A 13,443-nucleotide genomic window follows, 5' to 3' on the forward strand; every position below is an offset into this window, starting at 1 on the left:
TTGAAGGCATTAGGACAGCAAGTTGTTAAGTGTGGGAATTGAGTAAATAACACTGACTCCCTCTTGTGACTCAATTATAGAGCTAGCTTAAGTCCCTTTCTATTCAATTACTAGTGAGAAACATTTACTCAATTGTGAGAAGTAGAAGAAAACCTTATTGATTTGTTTGAACCTAACCCTGCATGACTGGGAAGCTGGTCCATTTCTACCTATTACTTAGAGATCCATAACTAAGGACCCAGGATATTCTAATCAGAAACTCAGGTCCAAAGAAGGATGAAAGTTTTCTCATCGCTGTCATCTCAAGCAATTCCTATGTCTTATCTGAAAACCGGCACATACTGATCAATTACTAATTGTTTCCATGTTCCTTTGAATCTTTATAGACATTTGGGGCAGGTGGAGTGAGACACCTCCTTTTCTGATTTCAGGATACTGGGCCTGTTCACTCTCCTCCCAACTTGGAAAATCCCTAATTTTTTCTTCAATTGGAAATCAAAAATCAAAATAGAGAAATCAAATTACTTAATTTGTATTATTTCCTTTTTTTAAATTTATTTATTTTTTAATGATTACTTTATAATGACAACATTATTCCTTGCACTCATTTCTTTTCCGATTTTTTCCCCCTCCCTCCCTCCACCCCCTCCCCTAGATGGCAAGCAGTCCTTTATATGTTGGATATGTTGCAGTATATCCTAGATGCAATATATGTTTGCAGAAGCGAACAGTTCTCTTGTTGCATAGGGAGAATTGGATTCAGAAGGTATAAATAACCCGGGAAGAAAAACTAAAATGCAGATAGTTCACATTTGTTTCCCAGTGTTCGTTCTTTGGGTGTAGCTGCTTATGTCCATCATTTATCAATTGAAACTTAGTTAGCTCTCTTTGTCAAAGAAATCCACTTCCATCAAAATATGTCCTCATACAATATCGTTGTCGAAGTGTATAATGATCTCCTGGTTCTGCTCATTTCACTTAGCATCAGTTCATGTAAGTCTCGCCAGTCCTCTCTGTATTCATCCTGCTGGTCATTTCTTACAGAACAATAATATTCCATAACATTCATATACCACAATTTACCCAGCCATTCTCCAATTGATGGGCATCCATTCATTTTCCAGTTTCTAGCCACTACAAATAGGGCTGCTACAAACATTTTGGCACATACAGGTCCCTTTCCCTTCTTTAGTATTTCTTTGGGATATAAGCCCAATAGAAATACTGCTGGATCAAAGGGTATGCACAATTTGATAATTTTTTGGGCATAATTCCAGATTGCTCTCCAGAATGGTTGGATTCGTTCACAACTCCACCAACAATGCATTAGTGTCCCAGTTTTCCCGCATCCCCTCCAACATTCATCATTATTTTTTCCTGTCATCTTAGCCAATCTGACAGGTGTGTAGTGGTATCTCAGAGTTGTCTTAATTTGCATTTCTCTGATCAATAATGATTTGGAACACTCTTTCATATGAGTGGTAATAGTTTCAATCTCATCCTCTGAAAATTGTCTGTTCATATCCTTTGACCATTTATCAATTGGAGAATGGCTTGATTTCTTATAAATTTGAGTCAGTTCTCTATATATTTTAGAAATGAGGCCTTTATCAGAACCTTTAACTGTGAAGATGTTTTCCCAGTTTGTTGCTTCCCTTCTAATCTTGTTTGCATTAGTTTTGTTTGTACAAAGGCTTTTTGTATTATTTCCTTTTAACTGATTTCTTTGATTATTGTTTCTAATGTATAAAAGTCTGTCTCCCCCTATAGAGTACAGCTCTAAAATGAGGTCTGATCCCAGTTTGTTGATCATTTGGTGTACATTGCTTAATGTGAAAACCAAGTTAGCACCCTGGATACCTTAGAATAACAGGGTCAGGATAAGCAAAAGTCCTTGGTCTTTATTCTTGGTCTTTAGGGGTAGATGTGAATTGGATGTACGGACGCAGGATCTCCACGACCGCTCCTCTTTGTCTCTCACCCAAAAAGTGACTCTAGCTAGACTTATTCCTCCCCCTAGTCCCTCCTACAATTCTCTGCATACACCAATTATCGAGCCAGCACAGAATAGTGGGAAGGGCCATTTTCCAAGCATATGCTTATAGAATATTGTCCAATCGGTAATTAGCCTTAAGCACTAGGTTATCCAACCTAGTGCATCAACTCAAGAGTTTCAGACCTTTACAGCTTAACAAATGAATATGCTCAGAAGATCAAATCTTAGTTTCCTCCATTATTTTATCTTTCACCCAATACACGAATTTACTTCTCTGTGTATGTTTAGCATTTTCCTCTGTAGAATCTAAGCTCCCTAAAGGCAAGAACTATTTAGGTTTTTTTTTTTCTCTCTCTCTCTAGAGCCTAGCACAATAGTTGGCACTTTGGAGGTACTCCATGTTGAAATTGAATATAATTCAAATAACCTAGATATAACTAAAAATATGCCTATAAGGAGCGGTGCATCTGTATTTATGATTATTGTCACCAGCTCAGCATCAGAGCAGAAATATAAACTTAGCTCAGAATTCAGGTCCCCAGATCCCTCTCCAGATAATGTGTTTTGTGAGGCCCCAGAGTCTGTTTTCCCTGCACATAATATGCTTTCAGTTACTTTTCTTTTCAGATGGGGGGCTTTTCACAAAAACTTCAGGGACTTCCACGGGCAAGCAAGTATTCATTTCTGAGTGTGTATTGGCTTTGAGGCATGTGATTTATATCAGGCTCATCGGCCAGAATTGGAGTTCCGTTACAGTTAATTAGCGGGAGCTGTGAGACGAAGCGAACCCTTTTTTCTCCCCATGGGCTTGACAGCTGGGACAACTCAGCTTGAGCATGAGGAGGTGAAATGCTCACTGAAGCTTTGGGGTATACTCTTCACCTTCCCTGGGACTTAGAGAACACAGCCTGCAAGTTGTTCAGGGTTCACTCACAGAAAGTAAACCAAGTGCAATTCTTCCCCTGGTTCCCAAGTAGGGCTCTGTGGAAGAGTTCCCCAAAAGGAGGGCAGTGATGGCTCAAGTTCAAGTAGTCTGATCATAGCAAGGCAACATCATGGAACATGGGATCCTTCAATAAAGGAGCTCCTAGTGGGTCCCTGGTTCTTGTGGTGGAATAAGGGTGGGATGGTGTCTCCAAGATGTTTGGTGATTGAGCCAAGAGGAACTCAGCAAACAAACGAGGAGAAAGCCCTCCCCCCCCCAGCTGGCCTGTTTTTGAGACCCTTGTCCTTCCATCAAGGAAGGGAAGGATTTCTCTTCTTTAGTGGTAGCTGGGGGTTTTAGTGCTGTATCTGAAGCCAGGAAAATCTAAATTCAAATCCTGCTTCAAACACTAGCTGTGTGACTCTGGACAAGTCACTTAACGCTTACCTGCCTCAGTTTCTTCATTTATAAAATAGGGATAATAATAACACCTACCTCCCAAAGAGGATGAAATAAGGTAATATTTATAAAGTGTTTTTAAACCTTTAAGCCCTATATAAATGCCAGTTATTGTTCTTATTATTCTATTGTTATTTTCATGCCCTCTTCAATAGCAGATATAGAAACTAAGATCAAGTAGCAATCACATATATTTGCCACATGAGATTGAGGCTGGATCTAAAATTGTCGGCTGCCTTCTCCTCTTTGTTTTTTTCCTGAGAAAAAGAATCTTGGAAGATGAATGTTTAACCTCATGAGATTAAGAGGTCTGGGTCACTGAATGGGGTGCTAGATAACCAAGGGGAAGGGCTTCCTGCAACTACACCCTGCCCAGAGAAGCAGATGAGTGCTGCCAGAAGAATGAGTAATGCATGTCTGACTGGACAGATGTTACATCCCCTGAGTGGCTCCTAGACACTATATATTTGAGGTGAACATAAAATATCTCTCAGAATTATTTCAAGTCTTCTGGGAGTTTATCCCTTCCAGAAGAATATAATAAGAGCAATAGGTATAGGACAGCTATTTATTTCTGCCATCACAAAATAATCCATAAAACACAAGACTCTTAAATGTTTTTGACAGATTATTAAAATAATAAACAATAGGCTATCCTATTATATTCTTCTGGAGGGATATTGTTGATTATTTTAATAATATGTCAAAAAACATTTAAGAGTCTTGTGTTTTATGGATTATTTTGTGATGGCAGAAATAAATAGCTGTCCTATACCTGCTATCAGATACTTTTTGTCTCAATAGGGGAAACCCTGAACGTAAGCTCAGCCTAAGCTCTCATAAATGTTCCTACTGTAGAATGGGGACATGATAAGTACAAGAAAAGCTTTTTAGAGGAAATGCTTATCCAAGTTTGAATTTTGTCCACTTGAGCCCAGATGAAGGGCATTTTGTGAGAGCTGGGCACCTGCTGAGCTAAGAGCAGCATAAGCAAGGAGGCAACTCAGATCATAAGCATCTTCAAAAATTCAGTGGTAAAGAACTTCTAAGGCCTTGAGTGCTGAACAAGAATCTTTTCTACAGCATGTAACTTTTGCATGGAGATCCCAGTGAGGGGGAAATGGACTGAATTTAGAATTGGAGGGCCTAGTTTCAAATGTTTTAATCCCTGGCTCTATCCTGTTGGATTTAAGATCTCTGAGACATATTCTTTTGTATAAATTGAGGAGCAGACATTACCAAATGACTCCTAATGTCACTTCTAGCTCTAGAGCTACAATCCTATTTATGATCTCAAGGTGGCCAATTCCACTTCTAAATGACCCTGATCATAAAGAAGATTTTTTTTTTACATTAAGATTACAATTAACTCTTGATACCTTAATAATAATAGCTAATATTTATAGGGTGCTTTAGGTTTTGTAAACATTTACAAAAATCATCTCATTTAATCCTCACAACAACCACAGGAGGAAGTTGCCATTATTTCCCCTCATTTTATAAATAAGGAAACTGAGGCAAGCAGAGATGAAGTGTCTTCCCCAGGGTTATAGAACCAGTAAGAGTCTGAGACTGGATTGGAACTCAGGTCTTCCTATTCCAGGTGCAACATTCTATTTACTCTGCCATCTGGTTGGCAGACTTTATCTACACTTTTGGAACCAAGCAGAACAGGGATCATGTTTTCTAACAAATGAGATAATGAAAGATACAGTGTCAAAAATGAATCTCTTTGTCTCTGTCTCTCTGTTTTTCTCTCTACACGTGTATGTGTGTATACATACAAATGTATATATATAAAACTTTGTAAAATGCTATAGAAATAAAATAATTATTAATTATGATAATGATTAATCCTTAATATTATGTAAGAAAAGACTCCGCCCAAGATATGATTGAGCAAGAGTTCCTATCTTGGTTACAGTTTGTGTGGTCTTGGACTGTTTTGGTTTTCTGCTAATTTATTGAACTTGAAGTTATTAACAGTTCCTAAGTGAAGTGGTGGTATCAGATGCAAAGTCCACTTGGAGGAGCAGCATCCTCTGGGAAGAAAGCACTGAACTGTATCTATTCTTCCTCCCCAATGGAATATAAGCCCGGGGACTGTTCTGCTTTATTTTTGTGCCCCCAGTGTCTAACCCAGGGTATGTGTGACACAAATTAGGTGATTAATTAATGATTTCTGATGAATTGATTTTACAGACATGGAGTGAGGACACTCAGCTTCTAGGGCAGTTGTGCTGATACCTGGCTGGGTGAGCTAAGGCACATCGCAGGCTCGCAGAGCATCATCTGAAAAAAAGGAGACTTAGGCAAGATGATCTAAGGGCCCTTGAGTTCTCTGATTCTGTGGTTCAGAGGGGATAGAATGAAAATCCTCTGTCTTCACTGGAAGACAATTTTGACCTATCTAGAGCAGGAATGCCTAAGTAATAGAGTTTGCAATAGCAACCCCATGGCTCAATTCAGAAAGGAACTCTACGGATAAGGAGACATTTAGCAATTGTCTTTTCCCCTGGAACTTCCTCTCTGGTATGAACATCTCTAGTCTTCCATAATTTGCTGTTCCTCCCCCCCATCTCTGTCTCTTTTTCTTGCTCTCCTCTCTATCTAATCTCTATTTCTCTCTCTCTCTCCCTCTCTCTTTTTCTCTGTACATCTCTCTCTTTTTCTCTCTCTCTCCATTCCTCCCTTTCTCCTTCCCTCCCCTTTTTTTCTGTCTCTGCCTTCTTTTTCTCTGTCTCTGTCTCTCTCTGTCTCTTTCTTTCCTTTTCTCTCTCTCTCTCTCTCTCTCTCTCTCTCTCTCTCTCTCTCTCTCTCTCTCTCTCTTTCTGTCTCCATCTTTCCTCTCCCTCTATCTGAATCTGTCTCTCTGTCTCTCTGTTTAGCTCTGTGCTGTTTTTCTATCCCTATCTCTCTGTGTGTCTCTATCTCTTTCTGTATTTCTTTCTCTGTGTCTCTGTGCATCTTTTTTTCTGTCTCAGTGTGTATCTGTCTCTCTGTCTCTCCATGTGTCTCCATCTCTCCATCTGTCTCTCTCTGTCTTCTTCCCCTCATAGAGATATTAGAGGCCATCTTCATAGAGATTGTGACCATTTGATCATGACCTTGGGGACTTACCAGTAGTGCAAATGCTAACATTGGCTCATCTCAGAACTCATTTTTCCATCTATCAGAAAGGAATGGATCACAGCAGGAAGTCAAAAATTTGATCCAGTGAAATGAGAGAAGAAATTTGGGGCAGAAGACATGGCATTACAGAGGCGGGTGGCTCATCCCCCAGATATAGCTCCTTTCAGCACCTCCCTGACATCTCTCCCCGGAAATTGCCAGGATCTCTTTGGAAGGGAACAGCTTGAGGCTGAGATACCGGAGGATATGGTGCTGGACTTAAGTCTAAGCAGGAGCTACCCTGCCCTCAGCAGAGGGAACTTTTAGATCAGAAAAGCTGTTCTTTGCAGGAGGGATAAATAATCTTAATGCTGGAAGGGAAAGGACTTTAGAGGCCATGTGGTCCAAATCTCATATTTGACAGATGAAGGAACAGGCCCGGAAAGTCAGAGTAATGTCAAGTCAATAGGCACTTAAGCAACAACTATATGGCAAGACTGGAGTCTCAGCTTCCTCACTGTGACTTCCTTGGGAAACTTGGTGATGCAGTACATAGAGTCCTGGATCTGGAGTCAGGAAGACCAAATCCAGCCTCAGGCACTTCCTAGATATGTGACTCGGGGTGAGTCACAGCTTCTGTTTATCCCGGTTTCCTCAGTTGTAAAATGGAGAAAATAATAAAACCAACTTTTCAAAATTGTGAAGATCAAATGAGGTAATAGTTATAAAAAGTTTGCCTCAGTACCTGGCATACTGTAGGAATTTAATAAGTGTTTGTTGACTTAACCTTACTTTCCTGGTCCTTAGTTTTCTTGTCTGTAAAATGGGAATGATAATAGCACCTATCTCTCAATTTGTAAACATGATGGCAAATGTAAAACACTTTGCAATTCTTTTTTTTTTCTGTTGAGGCAATTGGAATTAAGTGACACACAGTAGGAAGTGTTAAGTGTCTGAGGCCAGATATGAACTCAGGTCCTCCTGACTTCAGGACTGGTGCTCTATCTATTGCACCAACTAGCCGTCCCCACTTTGCAATTCTTGAAGGGCTACATGAATGCTAGCCTTAATAGTCCAGGTAGCATCTTTCCCTACAGAGAAACAAAGTATGAACACCATCCCTTCTCCCTCCCCCAAATCCAGCCTACCTGTGTTTTATTGAGTTGCCTAGATCTCTTCGAGGAATCTGAGGAGACCATCGAGGCACTGATAGTGTGTCTGGAAGAAGAAAGCAGAGAGGCAGAAGGAGCAGATTATTCAGCAGGTAAGCACAATTTTTTTCCAACTTTGAATGACTGAGAACAGGACCTAGATGATCTCTGGGAGATGAGAATTTCCAAACTCTTTGGTCATAAGGGTGGATAGGGCAGCTAAAGGGTGACGTAGTGCAGAGTGCCCAGCCTGGAGTTAAGAAGACTCATCTTCCTGAGTTCAAATCTGCCCTCAGACACTTACCACCTATGTGATTCTGGGCAAATCCCTCATTCCTCATCTGTAAAATAAGCTAGAGAAGGAAATGACAAACCACTCCAGTATCTTTGTCAAGAAAACCCCAAACAGGGTCATAAAGGGTTAGAAATGACTGAACAACAACAAAATGTCGGCAAAAGCCATCAGTGAATAAAGTGGCTTATTGCCCCAACCGAGGTCTCTGGTATCAGAGTCCCGGTACAAAATTCAGCAGAACACCTTAATACAGGGCAAGAAAGAACATGCTGAATTTGGAGTTAGAAGACCTAATCCTAGACAATCCAGACAGCTGCTTATTATTGGACCTATCTTAGGCAAGTCCTTTTTTCTTCATCTATAAAATAAAAAGCCAAGCTAGAAGTTCTCTGTAGTCATTTTTCGTCAGTCAGTCAGACAACAAGGATTTATTAAGCCCCTACTATGTGTCAGACACTGTCGTACTAGGGAACTTTTAAAAAAACAAAAGACAGTTTTTGCTCTGAAGGAGTTCAGATTCTACTGTGGGAAACAACATACAAACAACTATGAGCAAGCAAGATTTTCTTGCTGCTGTTGCTATTGTTAAGTCATATCAATCACATCCATCTCTCTAATACCCCATGGGGGAGAGGTTCTTGGCAGAGACGATGGAAGGCTTTGCTATTTCTTTTCCAGTTAACTTACAGATGAGGAAATTGAGGCCAATGGGGTGAAACAACTTGCCAAGATCACCCAACTAGAACTGTCCAAGACTGAATTTGAACTCAGGTTCCCCTGACTCCAAACTCTATTCATTGCATGATCTAGCTGCGAATAAGATAGAGACAGGATAAATTGGGAATAATTTTAGAGGGAATTAATCACTGCAATTAAGGAAGATTGGGAAAGGCTTTTTATTATAGGAGGTAGGATTTTAGGTGGAAAGGAAGCCAGGGATATGAAGATAAAAGGTAAGAGCTTTACAGGATGGAGATCAACCAGTGAAAATGCCCAGAATTAGAAAATGGAATTTAAGGTACATCAAGGAACACAATGTCACTGGATCATAGGGTATATGAGGGAGGGATATAAGGTGTAAGATCCAAAATGTCAATGGAAGGCAGACTAGGGAGGGCTCTGAATGCCAGAGGATATTATATATCATGCTGGAGGTGATAGGAAGCCACTGAGGTTTATTGATTAAAGAGGTGAACTAGTCAAACTTCTGCTTTGGAAGATCAATTTGACAGCTGAATGGAAGACAAACTGGGGAAGATAAGCCAAACAGCAGGTTAGAGCAATAGTTCAGACATGAAGAGATTTAAGGGTGGGTGGTAACAGTGTCAGAGATCAGAAGGGGACACACATGAGAGATTTTATACAGGAGGAATTGACAAGAGCTGGTAACAAATTAGGGATGGAGGGTGAGTAGAGGATGACATCTCAGTTGAGAGAATGGTTGAATGGGAGATTGGTGGTGCCTTTAAGAGTGCTAGGAAAGCTAGGGAGAGGGGAGGTTTTGATGAGAAAGTAAGCAGTTTAGTTTGGGAAGGGTGGGGTTTAAGATATCTGTGCAACAGAAAGCAATATTTACTTCAGTTAATAAGGGGGTTCTTAGCCATTTTTTTCATCATGTATCCTTTGACAGCCTGATGAAGTTTATGAATCTCTTTTCAGAATAAAATAAGATCCATGAGACCACAAAGGAAACCAATTATATTGAAATACAATTGGCAAAATGTTTTTTAAAAGTTTAGCAATCCCAAGTTAATATCTCTTGCAGAAAATATATTTATTGAACATCTAATATGAGCTTGTTACTTAAGGAAATACAGAGATGAGTATAACAGTCCCTTCCCTTCAGTTTTCTCTAGTTTAATTTAAGCCAAAACAGCCTATTGAAAGACAATTCAAGAAATTTCAAAGGAAAGGGGAATGGAAGGGAAGAGAAGGGAAGGGAAGGGAAGGGAAAAGAAAGGAAAGGAAGGGAAGGGAAAATAAGAGAAGGGAAAGGAAGGGAAGGGAAGGGAGAAAAGAGGGAGGGAGGGAAGGAAGGAAGGAAGGAAGGAAGGAAGGAAGGAAGGAAGGAAGGAAGGAAGGAAGGAAGGAAGGAAAGAGATATTTTCAGTGCAGAGGAAATCCTTTTATCTTGAGGTAGCTTGTTATACTTTTGGATGTCTCTCTTAGAAACTTTTTCTAATAATTTCAAGGCATTTTTTGATGGTGATTCTATCCCTAGGACTGCTATTTCAGGAAGTTATTCCTGCAATGCTTCACTTATGCTTGGACTTATTGTTACTCTCTATTACTATTCCTCCTTAACAGTTATATCATCTCTTACCAGGTACAATTCTTCTCTCCTTTGTCTTATTTCTGGTTCCCATTTATGTGTTATTTTCTCAAATTAGAATTAAATAAATGCTCTCTCTCTCTCTCTTTCTCTCTCTCTCTTTCTTACTCTCTTTCTGTGTCTATACATCTATCACCTATCTATCATTTATCTATCATCTAGCTATTTTAGCTATCATTTATCATTTTATCTGTCTTTATCCATCTAACTAGCCTGTTTGTCTCTTTGAAGCTTCCAGTCATTGCCAAGTAGAACAATGTTAATTTATTTTCCATGGCACAATCCTTCAAATACTGAACACAATTATCCTGTCCCACCCCCATCTCATCTTAGTCTTCTCTTCTCTAGCCTGAACAGTCCCATATGACATGACCTCAACACTCTTCATCATCCTGGTCTTAATACAATGGAATGATCCATGGCTTTGAAGTCAGAGGGCTTGAGTTACAATTTTACCCCTGATTCTACTTGCATGACCTTGAATCATTAACTAACAGTAAACTTAGTTTCTTCAGCTCCAAAATGAGAGGATTGGGTCAAACAGTCTCTACTTTCTCTTCTAACTCTATATAGATAGTGTTCTGTGCCTTATTCAACTGTGGTTCATCTGTTGTTTGGGACTAAGGATGAGCCACTCTTTCCTGTTTCAAAATGGAAAAAAATCTACAGGAAAAAAGCAATAAGTAACATTGAAGAAGGTTTGCAAAATGCTTTCCATTCATTATCTCATTTGACCCTCACAAGCCTGAGACTTAGGCACTATTATAAATTGTAATATTGTATATTGTAAAATTGGGCAGAATATTGTAGAATTAGATAGAAATTGTAGAAATGGATACAACATGAAGAGACAACAGCTCAGAACCCTCCAATGATTTGTCTAAGGTCACACAGCTGGCAAGGGCCAATGGTGGGATTGAATTTGAGTCTTCTAGATGCCCAATCGATTTCCCACTTTTTTCTTTACACCTCACTGCACTCTAAATTTCTAATACACAGAGAGAAATCACTTTCCTCCTAGGCTAAAGGTAGAGTTTCCTGAAAGCAACAAGGCAAAGAGGGAGGAAATAATTAGAAAAGAAAAAAGAAGAAAAAAAGAATGAAAAAGAAAAAAGAACCTTCCCCTTGACAGAAAAGCAGGAATGGTAGCTTAGAATGGTGCAAAGCTGAGCACATAACCAAATACATCCACTTTGCCCCTTGTTATTCTTTCAACTATTTTTTCCCTTTGTAACAAGGAAATAGCCAGTTGTGGGTAGAAGTGATGCTTGGGCAGTGGAATACATACCCACATACATACATGCATACAAACATACACATTAAGGCACACATGTGGACATGTATGAGAGTGCTATAAGGACAAAGGACAGAATTTATTTAAAAAAAGAAAAAGAAAATGGGGAGAGAAAAAGGAAACCAATTTTGAGCTGGAAAGGATTTGCAAGCTCCTTTAGTCTAAAAGTATCATTAACAGATAGAGAAACCAAAGCTCAAAGAGATTAAATCACCTTCCTTAAGTCATAAAGTCATAAAGGAACAGAGAAAGCATTTGAACCCAGGTTCTATAACTTTATATCAAAGGTTCTTAAGTTGAGATCTATGAATTTATTTTCGAAAAATATTTTCTTAACTGTATTTCCACGTAATTTGTTTCATTTGCATAGCTATGTATTTTATTTTATACATTTAAAATGATGATTCTGAGATCCAAAATGATCTATCTGGTTCTTGACACTATCAAAGTGTTCCACAACACAAAAAAGGTTAAGAAAATCTATTCCATATGCATGGTACAAACTTGCCACTTAAAGACTTAGAAGACAAATATTTCAAGGCTCCCAATTTTCCCTAGGGCTAACTCTGGGGACTGGAATGAGATTGGACCCTTCAGGACCACCTCCTCCTCCTTGTTACTTATCACCCCTCTTACTCTCACTGTTTCCTTCTCCAATAAACAGAGGCAGATCTTTTCTCCAAGAAGCATCTCTCCATTGAATGCCTTATCACTTGTTGCACTTTCTCAATTACATTAGATCCTTAAAATATATATACACAATTAATCTTAATAGCACAACTTCATTTTCCCACTATCTTCCACAGGTCAGCAACAATGAATTTTTGGCAGTTACATTAGGCACCTTATTGTTGATTTCTAGCAACAACGTAATACAATATAGGAGGTGCAAGAAGATTTGAATCCCGAAGTCATTTATTGACTTCTTTCAGTTTGTAGTTCATGTTCCCTGCCAATAAAATTCTAAAAACTTATTTTTTTTTAAAGAGAAGACTCCAATCTTCTCTCAATCCAGGGCCTGCTTTTATAAGCAGAAAAGCAAACAGCATTTAGAGCAATTAAATTGAGACAGCAGGCTTCTGTTTAACCAATCAAAGTACCTATTAAGATGTCTCAGTGGCAGAACAAAAGCTCTTTTTCCAGTCCAATTTTCTGATAACCAGGAATACAGACTCCGAGCCATATTTTGCATATCTCTAGTCCCTGGTGTCTTTGTCCAGGGTTCTCAAAGCAGGTGGATAATAGAAAGTTCTTTTCCAAAGCCCACGGGGTTAGTCTTATCAGCTCCAGGTGAAAAGCAACCTAGTATAGTTGGACAGCACTTTGGGCTAGGAGTCAGGAGGGATCGGCAGAAGCTCCCTGTGACATTTGAGCTGGGAATAAAATGGAAAACTCCCTGGACAAGGAAGCAGGAGAGTTGTTTCTAACAATAGCTGATGTGTGTTTGCAAAGTTCTTTACAAAAATGATCTCAACCGCTAGACCAAGGGCTGCAACTTACTAGCTGTGTGAATTTGGGCAAATTACTTTCCCTCTTTGGGTCAGAGTTTCCTCACCCATAGGAGGAGCTTACACTGGAAAACAAATCATTGGATCATTCATTCAGAAACAGGAAGAGCCTAATTCTTTATTTAGTTCAATCTACTCCACCCCCTTGGTTTGCAGAATCAACAAGGTCATCAAATAAAAATACATGCCCAGAAAAATATAATAATAATTGCTCTCCTTTAAATTATGCTTTAAAATTTACAAAGACAGGTCGCTTATGTGATGAGACAGAAAGATAACCACAGGCTAGCCAATGTGCTCCATTGGTCTCCATTCAATGTCAAAAGAAGTTAAAAAAAAGCCTGTGAGGGACTCCCTATGTTAGATTCTCAA

At 39.2% G+C, this 13,443-nt stretch overlaps 1 protein-coding gene across 1 annotated transcript in view; it reads right to left on the minus strand.

The window, feature by feature from the left end:
• The window catches only part of KSR2 (kinase suppressor of ras 2), a 562,622-nt gene that overhangs the window by 165,394 nt on the left and 383,785 nt on the right, over positions 1–13,443 (minus strand). Inside the window, 1 exon segment of the mRNA XM_051972874.1 lies at positions 7,640–7,709. Within this exon segment, the coding sequence (XP_051828834.1) occupies positions 7,640–7,709 (70 nt within the window).

Source organism: Antechinus flavipes, chromosome 1 (genome assembly GCF_016432865.1).
Source record: "Antechinus flavipes isolate AdamAnt ecotype Samford, QLD, Australia chromosome 1, AdamAnt_v2, whole genome shotgun sequence".
Classification (NCBI taxonomy): domain Eukaryota; kingdom Metazoa; phylum Chordata; class Mammalia; order Dasyuromorphia; family Dasyuridae; genus Antechinus; species Antechinus flavipes.